General features: G+C 43.6%; 1 protein-coding gene across 1 annotated transcript; it reads left to right on the forward strand.

The window, feature by feature from the left end:
• The first annotated feature begins 1,748 nt into the window (after nucleotides 1-1,748).
• LOC120641173 (polyadenylate-binding protein RBP47-like) lies at nucleotides 1,749-12,535 on the forward strand. The gene is made up of 6 exons (XM_039917169.1): nucleotides 1,749-2,196; nucleotides 3,104-3,557; nucleotides 10,809-10,864; nucleotides 10,946-11,076; nucleotides 11,164-11,260; nucleotides 12,084-12,535. Exons 1-6 carry the CDS (start codon nucleotides 1,825-1,827, stop codon nucleotides 12,237-12,239), a joined length of 1,266 nt encoding a protein of 421 aa, XP_039773103.1. The 5' UTR covers nucleotides 1,749-1,824; the 3' UTR covers nucleotides 12,240-12,535.
• Nucleotides 12,536-17,477: the final 4,942 nt, after the last annotated feature.

The following is a 17,477-nucleotide window of genomic DNA, read 5'->3' on the forward strand; positions in this document are numbered from 1 at the left end:
CCCGCCCGGCTGTCACGATCGCCCACGCCCCCCCCCCCCCCCCCCCCTTTTTTTTTTCTTCTCTCCGGCTGTTGATCTAGAATAATGGGAGATCACGTCCGGGAGGGGAAAGACAACTTCTAGGCTAACTTTCCAAGCGCTTAATAACAAAGGTAGTTTGGTTACACACTAATAGTTCTCATGAGCTAGGGGTCCATCAGCTTTTCCATGCATGTATCGTTTCTTGAAGGTCACTATTTGAAAGAATAAAAGTTTGTAAACCAATGAAATTCCCGATGTGGCATTTTTACACAATATTTAGCCTTGGTATATATAATGTCATGTTATGTTTAACAACGACCTGCGGATAATAAGTCATCAAATCGGTTCGGTCAATATTGTACCACTAAATATAGGCATATAGCGCATCGGTTGATTAGTGGACCTTCTTGGTCGTGTTGCCTAAATAAAGCCATTTGTAGATATACTCTTCTTTAGCTACATGCATTCACAGATGCACATACAAGAATAACAAATTTTCTTTATGAAAAAAATGTACTCATGTTGTTTAAAAGCGTATAGCAAGAGGTATAATGTGAGATGAACATATAACTTATAATGTCATGTGCTTCCAAATCAGGTGCTTATGTGCTTCTTCTTCTAAAAATAGAGCAATTCAACCTCCGTGGCATGTAGGATCTTGTAGTGTTTATGCTAACTTATGCCCATTAAAAGTTTATAGAAAAAATGCTATTAGAAGCGCAGGAAAGTACAAAAGAAAATTCAAGGCCAATTACTATTCAAACACACGAACAGCAGAACACAAAAGCTAGATAAGTGTATATACTTCAATTCAAAAAATGCAAACCCAGGTAAAGAGTGTTTGGTAGAAATGGTATAGACCGATTCAAGTAGAAAATTGTATAATAAAATGGATTCATCATGCATGAGAAACATGATATGTAGATTGAATTTCATAACAGCAATAAAAATAGAAGCTTATGCGATCAATATCACCATCCCACTGATTGAGTGTATTATACAATACTTATGACCTTAACCATGGAGTTTGAATACTCAATTTAAAAAAATAACAGTCCGGATTAGAGTTCAGTAGAAGGTTGATAATTTTATCCCCCAATGTTGGGTTTCTATTTTTCTCAACATTAAATTGCACATGGTGGTCTCAAAACGTGCATAAAAGTTTCCCACGTGAAGATGATAGTGGTTTTTGGAACAACTAAACTCACACATAACTTTTGTATATCTTCCACCGTGTTATGTTTTGATGATAACGATTTTTGGAACTAAGCTCACACAGAAGCACACGCGCAACCTTTGCATATCTTCCACCGTGTGTTATTTTGATGATAACGGTTTTTGGAACATCTCGCACATAAGTACACGCGCAACTTTTGTACATCTTCCACCGTATTTATATTTTGATCTAGTTATACTAATATTGTACTCTACTCACAAACATGGAGCAATTCCTAATTATGTTACTGGTTAAATGAAGCTTAATACTTTTGTGTTTGCAGTTTTAGACGTAATAAATAGGCAGAACAAAGAACACGCACAGAAAGGCAAGGTGATGTGGTTTCCTCACGCACATCACTGCCGGAACCACACAGACCCACATGCCGCCCCACACGTCAGCCACTCACCCTCGCAATCAGACGGCCGACGGCATAACGAACTCCAAGATCTGACGGCGCAGATCCATTTCTAACCCGGTATATATTCAGCCTCACCCCAACCACGAGCTCCCTCTCTTTTCCGCCCTCCACCCTCGCGAGCCCCTCCAATCCCACACGACCCACCTCCTCGGCGGCTGCGGTGGCGATGCAGATGGCGGCGACCACCACCGACTCCCAGGCGGCCGTGCCGCCTCACCACCCTCACGCGCACCCCCATGCGCCGCCACAGCACGCGCCTCCGCACCACCACATGCCGCAGCCGCGGTGGGTCGTCATACCGTACCCGCCGCCGCCGCCCATGGTGGCCGCGCCGCCGCCGCCGCCGCAGTTCGCCAAGCACTTCGCCGCTGGGCCGCCCCCGCCGCCACAAGCTGCGGCAGGGCGCCGCACGCCGACCCCGCCCGCGGCCGGATCCGGCGGGAACGGGTGCGAGGAGAATAAGACGATTTGGGTTGGCGACCTCCAGTACTGGATGGACGAGAACTACCTACACAGCTGCTTCGGGCCCAGCGGCGAGGTTTGCGTCTCTCCCGATCCGGACTCCTCCGTGCTAGATCTCTGGAATACAGCTAGATTTATACCATTTCCGCGCGTTGATTCGTGTGTTTTTGCCTCGGATTGACGTAGAAGCTTAAAATTCCGCTTGATTGTTGCTTGATGCGAATAAAAGGTGCGATATTTTTGGAATTAGACGTGCAAAGATGCTTAAGGCGCCAACTTTGAGGTCATTCAATTCAGTACGGATGGGATGCTCCTTTTTGTTTGGTCATTTATATCTCCTGTGAGCCGTGTAGCCGCTTCAAAACGTTATTTTCTCCGTGTTATTTTTTTCCTTATAGATTATAGAAGAAGAAGGGGTCGTCGTATTCATTTAGAATTGGTGCGTGGGTGGTGACAAACGTGCCGACCTCTGGTAGGATTTATACATATAATTAACTTGGAGGAAATGGTCCTGATGCTTGATGATTGATATACATTTGGAATGGGCCAAGCTAGTTGCTTCACCTTGGTAGATACTGTATTAGTATAATTAACTTTTGGAGGTGCAAAAGGAATCAATAATTGCAGCCTTGGACAATTATCCTTTTTCGGATATGCTCACTGATGTTGACAGCAAGGGAAAAGATGCTTGATCTTATGGTCGTTCTGATGGATACTGATACAATGCCTGTTTAGGAACAGATTTAATTGGACAAAGCAGCTTGTATCCATTCTTGTTTTTGTACTAGCTAGTAATAGCTGCCAGGAACCTTTCTTGAAACAAATCTAAAATGGCCACTTTCATTTTTTATCAACTGCAAATAAGATACCTGCCGTTTGGGCATCATTTACAATTTCTTCTTTCTTTTTGTGTTTGTGTGTTCATGCTTACCAACTCTCTGATCAGTAATCTTATTGCCTTCTGCCACTTCACTTTTTTGTAGGTAGTGACAATAAAAGTTATCCGGAATAGGCAAACTGGACAATCGGAGGGGTATGGATTTGTGGAGTTCTTTTCTCACTCATCTGCAGAAAAAGCTCTTCAGAATTTTACTGGTCATGTGATGCCTAACACCGATAGAGCATTTAAGTTAAACTGGGCATCATATAGTATGGGTGAAAAGCGATCTGAAGTAGCTTCTGATCACTCGATATTTGTTGGTGATCTAGCTGCTGATGTTACCGATGAAATGCTGATGGAGCTTTTTGCTAGCAAGTACCGATCGGTGAAAGGAGCTAAAGTTATTATTGATGCAAACACAAGCCGCTCTAGGGGCTATGGATTTGTTAGGTTTGGAGATGATAATGACAAATCTCACGCAATGTCTGAAATGAATGGTGTATATTGTTCTACTAGGCCAATTCGCATTGGACCTGCTACTCCCAGAAGATCTTCAGGTATGTTCATCTTTCATTACAGCAATCTGAAATTGAACAGCCTCTTTCATTCAACCATAGACTTGTGTACTTTGTTCAATGAATGGTCCAACTAATACTCAGTTATTTTATGGAATGGGATGTTATCAGGCTTGGCCTGGTTATCAATCCAGTGAAGGTCTTGTGTTATCCTTCAAATTGTATTTTATAGAAATTGTTTTGGTAAATGTGGCATGGATATATTACATATAAACGTTTTGGGATTAAAATTGTTCAAAACATTTTTAAGCGGTTCTTCTCAGCATAGACAACTACCTACGTCCTCTATTTTTTGTTTGCTAGCATGCTTAGTCCCTTCATGCCAGACTGCATATGCAAGTTGAACACTAGCAGACATGTATTTTGTTATTGTCTGCAAGCATTGGGCCAAACTGATTGCGTAAGTGACTGAACAGCCTGCACCTGACCGGAGGAGGTGCCTATCTGTCTTTCATTATTTCTAGACCTATGGCCTAATCCGTGTTTATTGATGACTCTTATTAATGACCACATCTTAATAACCACTGCTTCAAACATTCTGAAAATCGCTTCTTTTTTCCCTATCACCTCCTAGGATCCTAAAGTATTTTAGAGCAATGTTTTCAAATCGTCTAGTCGGACCTAGTCGCCATGAGACCGATAAGACGACTAGTCGCGATTAGTCGTCGACCAGGCCGATTAGTCGAGCCTAGTCGGTCCTAGTCGTCTGCCTAGTCGTCCGATGTGTCCCAGGACCGATATGATATATGTACTACATATTACTTAATAAAAAGCAAGCACAAAGGCAACAATGATGGTCGATTTTTCACTTACTTGTGAGAGATGATTTGTGAACTGTCCAGAACTCTGCATTCCTGTCCCATAGTCCATATCCTCGCTGATTTGCTGTTGAATCTGAAATTACAAAGAAAAGAACTGAAGTAAGTAGCAAAGAATAAGCCATATAGTAAGAACATAATAGTAGTAGTGTAGTACAACAGAAGAGCAAAGAATAAATATATATTTTTTAAAAAGCACATGACTTGATAACTAAATACAACGGCGGAACCAGGGGGGCGAGCAGGGGCCACGGCCCCCCTAAAATCAGTGAAAATTTTTAACCCCTACCTATATTCTAAAGCCCAACACAAAGGTCAATCAATGCAACGATGCTTTGTACTTAAGTTTTTCGGCCATCGTCCTTAACAAACCCAACAACACATATTGAACAGTGCACGTATACACATCTACCTAGGCAGCTAGCTAAATACTAGTCAAATCCAACCCGAAGACTCCAATATTACTCCCTCCGTCACCAAATATAAGGCATTCTGGAGTTTTTAGAATAAATTATGGCTATATAAAAGACTCTCCTACCCCTAATTACCCTAATTATTAAGTATTGGGACTCTATTTGGTTAACTAAATATGTGCTAATAATTAAAGTAGCATGACATTTCTGTTCGCCGATGGCAAAGCGCCGACGGCAGCTACAGGGACGGCGAAGCCCTTGTTTGCCGTGTGTCAAAAGTCGCGCACACGGCGAACCTTTTCGCCGTGTGTATATATAGGCGCACGGCGAAAAAAAGCGAGAAGACGCCGTCCGGGCTAGCTGACGGCGTCGGCGTCTGTTCGCCGTGTGTCTGCACCGTGGACACACGGTGAACTTTCAGACTTCGCCGTGTGTCCTTGGTTCTGGCACACGGCGAAGAGCAAGGTTTGCCGTGTGCTGGCCCTTGGCACACGGCGAAGAGTAAGGTTTCCTGTGTGTTTTTGCTTTGCCGTGTGTTCTTCTGGCGACACGGTAAAAGAGGTCTTCGTCGTGTGCCCGAAATAATGCACACGGCGAAGATTCTAGCACACGGCAAAATACCGTTTTCCGGTAGTGAATACCCTACATTTCTAGAAAACCAAATAAATAATGCGGTTTTCAATCATAATTGGTAGAAATAATTAGGGGTAACAAAGTCATTTGTTTAGATAAGTAATGTGTCTGAAATTTCCTAAAACTACACTCTTTGTGGGACGGAGGGAGTATGTTATAATTTTTTTCAGAAAACATGGTCAAACTAAAAAAACGAAGACATTTGATATTATTTTATGAAAGAAAGAGAATACAAATTCGCAATACGTCTGCGAAGTTGTAAAGTGCAAACAGAACATATGTAAAGCATTTTTTCTATCTAAAATATTAGGAACACGTATATATATCTTGATATGTTTCTCACGTATAGTATAAAGTATCTGCTCGGCCCCCCTTATTCAAAATTTCTGGTTCCGCCGCTGACTAAATAGGTTCAGGATATAACTACATATTACATAGTTGATAAATTGGTTCACACTTCACACAACAAAAGCTGAAGTGCTCAGCTGTCAGCTCAACACAACACCATTCAAGAGTTCAACAAGTCAACAACAAAATAAGACAGCCATCAGCCATGCATCTAATTAAGCAAATCAGAATTCAATTGGAAGCCTCCGGCCGCAGCTATTGCACATCCTCCAGAATCTGCATCCTCCTGATCTTGATCCATTATTGCTTCTGAATCAGATCCATCAAGCTGGTCATTTGCCGCATCTATCATCTCATGATCACTGTCATCTTCTTCAGCAATATCTGTAGCTCGTTTCTTCCTTGGACGCTTCCTCTTCCTAGCATAAGTATGGCTGACAGTAGCAGCAGCACGAGCAGCAGCAGCCCTAGGCAAGCCACGACCCCGTAGAGCTTCAGTTGCCTCACTAGCTACATCCACTTGAGCCCAAGTCAAAGTATTGCCAGCATCATCAGCTGCTGCTCCTGTGTGAACTGGTTCACTATTTTCATCAACCCATTCATTCTCCCATTGAAACTCTTCAAGTAGCAGGGGGTTCGATCTCTTTCCTTTGGAACCGAGTTCTCTAATTTTTTGAAATCTATTTGCCATCTTCCGGTTGTAGCTAACATACACCAACTTGTTCAGTCTTTTGTGCTCTAATCGGTTTCTCTTTTTGGTATGGACCTGCACAAATAAATAAAACAAAATCAGAATAGTTTGTGAGGAATATTGCTACAAAACTCTAATTATTAGCAGTATTTACTACTAAGTTACTTACATGAGCAAATGCGCTCCAATTACGCTCACATCCAGATGCTGAGCTCACATCCAGATGCCGAACAGCAAAGACTTATGATTCTTTTTGCTAAACTTTGGAGCTCATATGCTAAGCCACCATATGATCCCCACCAAAGAACTGCAATATAAATACAATGCTCAGTGGAGAAGTAAAAGAACAGTATTACCAATACCAAAGAAAGTGGAGAAGTAAAAGAACAGAAACTGCAATACAAACAATTATAGAATTACTTACTAGGATTCTTTTTATCTCTATCTCTTATTGCTAATGGCTTTGAGAAGCAATCACCTTCAGACCTTTCGTAATCATCAGCTTGCTTACTAATCTTGGTCTGTTCATTATCAAAAAAAAACTCGGCCGGGTGGGGAAAGACCGCCCCACCGGTATTAGCTTTAGAAGAAGCCTCGGCTTCCCCGACCGAGAAAATCCCCGAACCCTGGCCCCGCCCTGACACCAGGAGACGTAACCCCTGGGAACTACCTGCCTGGGCCATGTAAGGGTCCTCAGGCCGACCTGGGTCGTCTCACAACCAGTGCTTTAGCACACGGGGCCAGCGAGGGGATTTTTTTACCCTCAGCCTGAAATTCGCTCCCACGGGGAGTTGAACTCAGGACCTGAGGGGTGCCGCCGGAGTGACTAACCAACTGGGCTAGCATTCATTATCATCCAAGACCATCTTCCAGAAAACATCATTGAACATGGACCTTAGCCTTGCAGCTTGTCTCCTGTCATTTTCCCTTATAGCAAAGAACTTGCCTGGATTCAAGAATAGGGCTGCACCATACAACTTTTGCTCCATTTGATTTTCCCACCTCTTCTCATAGCACCCCATTACTTCATTAAGTAAACTAGGTTTGTCTTTCAGAGATTCCTTGATGGAGCTCTTTGCAATATCCATTGCTGCCATGATCTCAGGAGCTGCTGGTGTCTCATCTCCATCAGCTATTCTTAGAGCAACAAGGAGTGGCTGAGAAGCTCTTAGGCAATTTTCCACTTTGTTCCAAAATGGCAATGAAAGGGCATTTTTTTGACATTGCTGTCCTTTAGCAGTTTTAGACAAGGTGTTAGCTTGCCATTCATCACTAACAAATAAAGTTTTCAGACCATTCTTGTGCTGATGCATACTTGCCAATGTGAGATATGAAGTAGCAAAGCGAGTCACATCTGGCCTTACAAGATCTCCACCTATCTTATCCCTCATAAGATCAAGAAGCCTTCCATGCTTGTAGATAAATCTGGACAGTTTCTTTGCCCAATTGATTGCTGTGTTGAAATCCTTTATCTCTCCAATGTCCTGCAACATCAAATTCAAGCAATGTGTAGCACAAGGTGTCCAAAACAAATGTGGGATCCTCTCCATTAAAATCCTTCCCGCTGCCTTGAAATTGGCTCCATTGTCAGTGACTAGCTGCACTACATATTCTTTCCCAACTTTGTCAATTTGGTTCTCCAACAAATCTGCTAACATATTTGCATCTGCTACCTCACTTGAAGCATTCACTGAGCCTAGGAAGAAGGTCCCTGCTGGACTATTGGCAAGAAAGTTGATGAGATGGCGATGGCTTGTATCTGTCCACCCATCCGACATGATTGTGCAACCATATTCTTTCCAAGCCTCCTCATGTTTCTTCCTTAGTATTGCTGTCCTTTCAACAGCCCTTTCAAGCAACGGACCCCTAATGTCATGGTATGTTGGTGAGCGATACCCATGACCATATTGGCCAATGGACTCAAGCATAATCTCCTAGCTTCTTGAGTTGATGGCATTGAATGGTATACCATTCTCATAAAAGAAATCAGCAACATGGTCATCAACAATTTGTTTTGCCTCCATCTTTCTTTGTGCAATGCTCAAGAGTTGGCCGAGAGGTCTTGGATTTATGTCTTTTTGCTACTACTTCTGGTGTATCGCAAAGCATGGAACTTACGGACTTGGAGTACTTCTGTGTCTGTGGCTTTACTGGACCGGAAACTAGGAAGGAACTGATTGCAGTTTGAGCAATTTTAATCTTTGCTTGCTTTATTTTTGTCCCAGAACTGGGAACTCTTGCAGGTTGTTGTTTAACTTCACCAGCTTGCTCTTGGGCTTCACCACCCTCTTGCCCCTCCTGAGCTTCACCTTGTTCACCTTCATCCAAATTCAGAAGCACAGTCCTTGAGTTCTTCTTCAAGTAAGCATGCATCTCTTTCCTAACCAACTCTGGAGCTTTTGGACATTTCACTGCATCACCAAAACCCCCAGCAAGGTGCTGCTTAAACCTTTTGATTCCTGCAGGGACAACCTTCTTACAAAATATGCATTGCACCATCTCCTTCTTCAGAACATCTGGCCAGAACCCATACTTCCATCCAGGGTCACTAGATCTTGCCTTTCTCTTAGGATCTTGAGCCATCTCCGCAAGATCTGGTGGTAGTGCAGCTATGGCCTTTGCTGCAAGGGATTGGCCATCTGGAGCGGCTGAACAAGCAGTTTCAGCAACTGATGACCATGTCCCTGTGGCACCTGCTTCATTCTCAGGCAGCAACACTTCCACAGCTCTGTGGCGTCGATCCACTTCTGCACATACACATAACACTAAGCAGAGGAGAGAAACAAGCTAGAAGAATAGCAAGCAAGAGGGGAAACGGAGCTCGAGCATGAGCAATCAGTAAAGCAGGGGAGGGGAGAGCACAAAGAAGAAGCACGAGCAGATAGTAAAGCAGGGGAGGGGAGAGCACAGAGAAGAAGCATGACACTTACCGTCGGAGGAAGAGGAGCTCATCTTCAGGTGCTGCTGCTGGTGGTAGTCTTGCGGAACGCCGGCGCCCAAGGCTGGTGGAGGCGGAGGCGGAAGGAAGTCAGGAACAGGGCCGCCGGCCGCCGTGTCCTTCCGCAGCAGCAGCAGCAGGCCGCAGCTGCGCCGGCGGAGGGCGGACGTGCAGAAGGCGGCGGCGGTCCAAGGGGGGCGCGATTTTGGGCGGGGCGCCGATTCGGCGAGCGAATGGCGTCGGTCTGGAGCGGGCGGACGGCTGGGAGCTGCAGGCCGCAGCTGCGCCGGCAGAGGGCGGACGTGCAGAAGGCGGCGGCGGTCCAAGGGGGGCGCGATTTTGGGCGGGGCGCCGATTCGGCGAGCGAACGGCGTCGGTCTGGAGCGGGCGGACGGCTGGGAGCTGCTCTGTCTCTCCTTTATACCGAAAACCTAATGGGCCACCTCACTAGCCCACTACCGGCCCAGGCCCATAAATCAAACAGCCCACAAAATAACTCCAAGTCTGATCGTTTTTCAACCTAATCGGTCCGACTAATCGCGATTAATCGACGACTAGTCGGACGACTAGAAATTAGTCGCCCAGACCTACTCGGAGTCCCTTATCGAGGTCCCCGGACCGATAAGCCCGACTAATCGCGATTAGTCGGACGACTAGATAACATGGTTTTAGAGTAAATTATTGAAACACATGTTTTATGTTTTTAGTTACAGAAAAGTTCCAGACTTCCAGTATATTGGCTTGTGGCACCTAAGCCCTTCTTTTATGGCCATAGTGTTTGAAAAGAGTGAGCTATAAAAAATCGTACCATCTGATTAACTGCCCTGGCCTTGATTGAAACAAGTCACCACAAAATTGCTGGAGCGAGCACTTGAACCCCTGACCAGCAGGCTCCCTTAGACCCTTGCTAGCGGCACTATGGCAGGTCCCCTCCACAAGCCTCATTGATCATCACACCTCCTTGTCCTGCTGGTGCAGTTTCTACTTCTGTGCTGATCTTGCTAGCTCTGATGGATTTCATAAAGTTCATGCATCTTGACACATCAAGACCGTAAATGATGTGGTTTTGTGCCATAAAGCAAGATATTCCATATTTTCTGTTCCTCGACCATAGAACTGTGTTTTTCTCATTTACCACTCTGCTATTTATCTATAGGTCTATATGTTTTTGTCTCGAGGACTACACATGTAACCTCCTTGAATAACTAGGTTCCTAACTTGCTATATATTATGCTACAGATAGATTAAATGAAATCAAGTTAATGTGCCCAGAGGATCTTATATATATCATGCATTTTCTTTGTAGACGACCTTATGGTGTTTTTCTTTCTTTTCTGTAACCACTCTGGTTTTGATCATTTGTTCATTCAATTTGATGTCTGCTTTACTCAGGTGATTCTGGCTCCTCGACTCCTGGTCATTCTGATGGCGATTCTTCTAACAGAACGGTGTGTGATACTCTTTTTCCTGTGGTGTTTGTCAGCTTGAAGTATTATAATTTTTAATCTATGGTTGTCTACCTGCTTTAGGTATATGTTGGTGGGCTTGACCCAAATGTTATTGAGGATGAACTTAGGAAAGCCTTTGCTAAATATGGCGATCTTGCCTCAGTAAAAATTCCTCTAGGAAAGCAGTGTGGCTTTGTTCAATTTGTTAGCAGGTATGTACCTGAAGCATTAACATGTTTTGCTTATTTTCTCCATAACTTGGTTGAAGTGATATTTAAGATATGCGACTATATTTCTAGAACTGATGCTGAAGAAGCATTACAAGGATTGAATGGATCAGTCATTGGAAAGCAGGCAGTTCGCCTTTCATGGGGCCGTAGCCCATCACATAAGCAGGTTTGTCATGTTTGACAGACTTCCTCTATTTCCATTTTTTTCTTTGGTGTGGGTTATTCCTTCCTTTGTGGAATTACTTGTTAATTTGTTGTAGTATCAGTTTCCATTGATGCAATCAGTTTGTTAAAATGCAGCATTGCAACATTTAAAGACTTGCTAACTTAACAGCAATTCAGGAAAACTTAGTATTAATCCTAACTTTGGATATGCCACAAACTAACCATTTCACTATAAGGCCGTGTTCATAATATAATATACTCTTGCATGAAGCTACTGTATAGTGTATAACTGACTACCAGCCCAATCATGTATTCATGTGGAGCTTGATATATTCCACTTCCTCCACAGCCTATTATCATTTTGATGGTATTTTCTTGGTTAGCTTGGTCACACGATCTAGCTATCTGAAACACCACTCCAAAGCCTGAAACTGGTGTTGAGCTTCACACGAGTAGTTCATTAGCCCTTGCAGTTGCCCTCACCGTGTACTTTTCATCTGTCCTGTAAAAGAATAAGCTGACTATAAGAAATAGTTCGCGAGATGTTGCTGTACCCTTGACTTAGCATCTCTTGAATGATTAACGTCTTGTTGATCGTTAACTTGATTTATCTGCAGCATAATTGCTCCTTCTTTCGCCTTTATCAAACTAAATACCAGTTTGACTGGAGATACTACAATTTAGCATGAGCTGACTTTTTCTATTTAGCATTGCATATTTGACATGTTTATGCTTGCCCAACAGTTGTGAAAGGTAGTGACCAAGTTTTTGTGCAGTCATTTTTAACTTCTTCCCCTTACACCCATTTCCTTCTCTGTCTCCAGTCTAGGGGTGACTCCGGCAACAGGAGGAACATGTACTATGGCACACCATTCTATGGAGGATACGGCTACGCCTCCCCGGTGCCGCACCCAAACATGTATGCCCCTGCATATGGTGCGTACCCGTTCTATGGCGGCAACCAGCAGCTGGTGAGCTAGATATGAGCTAGAGAGCCTCTCTCGGTTCCGTCCCCTCCGACGGGAAACAAGGTTTTCGTCCGGTGAGCGTAGTAGCGTCAGGTGAGAAGGAGGTATAGCCTTATAGGTTGTCCTAAAAAGTGGGCGAGATATGTTGTTGAACGGATGGTATGGTGCCTGTAGTTGTGTATGCGCGTCGCAGGAACTGGATGGAACTCGTGGCTTGTAGTACACCAGCGAGTCGTGTCGGTATTCTTTCAAGAAATTTTGACTTTGTAATAAATTAAACTATTGTTTGTGCGTCCATTTTTTTGCCACCTCTCGATTGTGCATGGCAATCAGTTTCGTGCTTTTGGATACGTATCGTTCGCGTTTTGACGTCGTGGTATGCATTTTTTATGTTTGGATTTGAGTTTAGGATGGTTTTAGGCAAGTAGTGTTGTGCACAATCTATTTGTATAGCCCATGTACAACTAGAAAGGTCATAATTGTGTCACACCGTGTCGTGCAGGGCATTCGGCTCATCTGGGTGAGTTACATCGTTTTGAATTTGAATTTTGATTTATGGCTGCGTTGCATCCCGCCGGTTCGATCGATGATTCAGGTTGGTTTTTGAGAAATGGGTGAAGTCGAGTGTGAGGAACCAGCTGAAATTGATTGCATTTGATCAAGTCATCGTCTATTGATTAACCCAATTAAAGAGAACCAATCCTGGTAGTCAAACCAATGCCCAGGATTGAAACACACTCCACAAGCACAATAAATTAAACATCATCACACAAGCGCGTCCATTCATAGGGTTTACATTCACTCTGTTCGCTGTGCTGGTGCTGGAGTGGTGTGAGAGAAAAATACTGTTGGCTGGAGGCTGGTGCTGGAGCTGTGTGAGAGAAAAATATTGTTGGCTGGCTGGAGGAATCAAACAGCGAACAGAGTGATTACATAGAGGTTCAAAGTAAATAACATAAGTTTTAGAGTTTTGCAGCCACCAGGCATAATACAAAATACAAAGGTTAACACTTATTCCATACATAATACAAAATACAAAGGTTAACACTATATGCATGCTGATAGTGCCCTTTTCATTGCCACCAGCCATCGACTCCCCACCTGCACCTCCGTCCACGAGGTAGAATTACCCAAATACAGTCTCCAGTTGCGGATCACTTGCATCAACTTAACGATAGCACCATGAGTACATAATGTACTTGCAGGACTTATCCAATATGGATATGTACTTGCCTAACCTCAAGAAAAATGCATTTGGTTAGTAGCAAGGAAAGATCATGGTATTTAATTTTTGCATAAAAAAAATCTAACTTTGATCAAGTTATAATAAGCAATGGACATAGCCTCTATGATCTCTATATCATACATCAATACAATTGTACAAGTAAAGTGATCATAAATCATGGCCTCAATCTTCCATGAACCCTTCTTACGATAATGTACGTTGAAGTCTAAGTACAAGAGCTTGGTCAATGACTGAGAGCGCGACTATTGTAATAGATCAAAAGCCTACATGGGTGTACAACTTTTTCCACACAAGAACAAGACCAACGACCATATCCGTGGCCAAGGATAAATATAATTCATGCCTCAACCGTTGACATACCCATATCCAACTATGGGCCAAGGATAAATATAATTCATGCCTCAACCGTTGACATACCCATATCCAACTATGAGCGAACAGTCTGGGGGTGGGGGTGGGGGGACAAGTGCATCGGAACCGCCGATCACACTTTTCATCACAACCTACATTGAATTTGCTCAAGGCAAGGTGCGACTTATGCTACTTAGCTTACCATTCCCATTATTTAGTATATGGTTTGTATGGAAAAATGTTTAAGTATCATAACAATAACGACCGGTCCTTAACCAATCCAAGCAAGCCTATCCATTTGGATTCCACTCCCAACATGGTCCTACCATGCTTGCTCGAGTCCGGTTCATCATTCTTATTTGTTCAACTTTTATCCATCCTTGACTAATCATATGGAATTAACTAGCTCAGGAGTGGTAGTGACCTTGCCACCTCTCGTCTTCTACCGATGCTAAGCATAGCTAAGCATATAATTCGTAACACCTAACAAACATACTAAGCTATGAAATAAGGTTCTAAGCAAGGATGGTAATGCATCAATTAGGTTCTAAGCAATCATGGATACATATAGTAACTCATGTGCAAAAAAGACATATATACATCTTTGATCCAAAACAAGGGGTAAAAGATGCATAGGTGCTTCCCTTTATTCTCAATGGGGGTATCATATCCCACGGTCTCTAGCTCACCCTCCTTTTGCTCCAGCGTTACAGTCTCTGCACAAGTGCAATGATGCTTGATAAATAAATATGTCATGATAGGCTGCAATGATATGAAAAAGCATGCTTTAACATTGTAAAACTATGATACAAGAAGCTAGACATATGGTAAATATGTGAATTGTTTATGGGTAAGTGCAAGGGTAAACAAGTAAACGCAGACCATCTGACTTAGAAGAAGCAGACTGTTTTGCTCTAAATGGCGGACTGTTTGTCGGCCAACTGCGGACTGTTTTGGCAGAGAAACATGTTTTGTATGTGGTTCATTTTAGTGTTGAAAAATGACCTGCGGACCATCCACCACTAGGGGGGAGACCTCTGAAATAAAAATTTCTTGGAGGTCCAAAAATTTCCAGAAGCTCTATTGGTCAGGTCGGGTGACTAGCAGACTATTCGGCCATGATGGATGGACCGTCCGTACCACGGCCGAGGCTCACCGGCAAGTTCGCCGGCGGTGATTCCGACCATAGTTTGGGATGGGGTTTCTTCCTAAAGGTTCCTGGGAGTGTGGGGAGTCTATTTTGGTAGCTAAAACACACATGCATTAAGACTATAAAGCTCTAGGTCTTCAATGGTGAATAGGCTCTAGATGGCTTCATGGCTTCCAAACCTAGGGCAATGAGAAGGGATCGGGGAGGGGATGAGGTCACAACACTGGCAAGGGCTGTAAGATGGTGTAGGTGACTTGGTGGAGCTCGAGCTCGTTCTTCTTGCTTCACACTTGAGGAAGGGGATGAAGTCGGGGAAGAAGCTTGGAGAAGCTTCACTCCAAGGAACAAGATGAAGTAGAGGTGGTGCAGCTCGTTGACGTCGTACTCCGAAAGTCCTCCGGCAAAGCTCCGGCAAGGTGGAGGGGCTTCAATGGTGTGGGGGAGAGAGAGAGAGAGAGAGAGAGAGAGAGAGAGAAGTTTGAGTGAGTGAGAGAGAGGTGCTTTGGGGAGAAGGAGCTCGGGCCGTTGCATGTGGCCTGTGGGGGGTACATGGCGTCCAAGTTCTACGTGTTTGACACGCATCGGGGATGCATTAGTGGACCGTTCGCGAGTGGGGCACGGACCGTCCGTGGGTGTTGACATGGCAAATACTTGACTCGGTCATGTTGATGAATTGAGGACAGTCCGCCATATAGGGACGGATCGTCCACCTCTATAATTTCCTAGGCTGTTACATCGAGCCACACATGTTGGCCACGTGATGGTTAGGTTTTCTAGGATCGGGTATGTTTAAGTTTCGCTTTTTTGGCCAAATAGGCCATAAGGAGCTTCTACTGCTTCTCATTCTCTGTCAATTGCACGGTCGTGGACTAGGGATGACGTCTAGTCTCAACAGTCAACAAATGCACCCGACCACTCAAAATTTTGGCTAATGGGTTTTCGTTAACTAGAAAACAGAACTACGGATATTTCAAGTTACATAAATTACATTAACCATTGATTATAGTCTCTGCTCGTCAGTATACATTTGTAGTTTATATGGAAGCTAAGAGGCATCTACCACATCAAAGGAATACACTATGAAAATGTGTTTCATAATAGATTTCCAAAGAAATTAGTATCTTAATTGTCATTATTCTTTTCTATGAGTTTAGATTTTGGATTAAACTAAAAATGATTATATTCAAGGGCGGAGAAGTATGAAGTTTGGAACTCTCACACAATAACAATGTATGTACCCGCATGCTAATAGAATTTTAGTATGTAGTATGCTTATCATGAATATCTTTGTGTAGGTCGTCTGCAAGGCTAACTAGCAATGAGCTCATGCTAACTAGGATTTTACGTAATCTCTTTGGTAGCGTAACTAAGATTTACAATTGTTCCTCGGCTAAAATAATCATAACCTAGCCTTCTCTATTGCTATTTTCTATCCAGCACTACCTCCTCTCATCTACCATGCTCATGGATGAATGTTATGTAAGAGACATGTCTCTATTTATAGGCCAAGGGACCAATCTATAAGACAAAGTGTCCTCTTTCTAGAGAATTCTAAAATATTCTAACATTTTTTAATTTTACTTTTTACTAATTCTAGAATGATTTATGGCAAATATCTCCTTGCATGGTGGAGAATCTTCTAAATATCTCCTTACATGGTAGAGAATATTCTAGAAGATTGCCTTGCTCTTTTCAATAGGTATGTTGAAATTGATCCAGACACATTGGCAGCAATTTAGTTTGGATTTAGTATGTGATTAGTGTTATGCCCGTGCGTTGCCATGGATGTTAAGAAATTTCTAGCATAATGCATAGAGATGAAAAATTATGATATTACAAGTATGATTTGTAATGAAATAATCTCTACTACTAAAAAAGAGAGATTGGGTGACAAAAGTTTTGAATCAGAAACAGCTTTCATCACTTTTTTTTTGCATAACTGCTGCATAATTTGCTTCCTGATTGGTTGAACTCCTTTAAAATGAAACCACATCGTGCCTGCTTCCGCCCCCGGTCCACGGCTCGCACCCTATGACCCGCACCCCGAACTCCATGCACCAACACAGCCCCACCTCATCTATTGATGTCCAAATGGCCCGCGTCTGATAAGTCGTATGGGCATGACACTACAAAATATGACGGGGACACTCCCTAACACGGTGGCCTTAGTGTTCATGCTGGCACAACATGGTGAGGAACGAGAGTACTCTATCCTGCCTGTGATAAGTGAATTGTCAACCGTGCGGTGTGATCGTGCGCTTGGTCTCTGGATTGCAGGTACACGGGCGTCGAGTGTCGACGGGGAGCTGCCGTGGAGGTGCTGTGGCCGATGGACCGTGCGGTGGACGGCGGTGAAGGGCAGCTGGGACCGGAGCTCGGACCGGGCGGCAGCTGTGGCGTCCACTTCTGGATCGAGGGCGTCAATTTCTCAGTACATCTTTGGTGTCTTGGTCCTCTCGCAAGCAGGCTAGCGTAGCGCTTTCTTCCACAGAAGCTGAGTATG

The sequence above is a fragment of the Panicum virgatum genome, chromosome 7K, assembly GCF_016808335.1.
Source record: "Panicum virgatum strain AP13 chromosome 7K, P.virgatum_v5, whole genome shotgun sequence".
Classification (NCBI taxonomy): Eukaryota; Viridiplantae; Streptophyta; class Magnoliopsida; order Poales; family Poaceae; genus Panicum; species Panicum virgatum.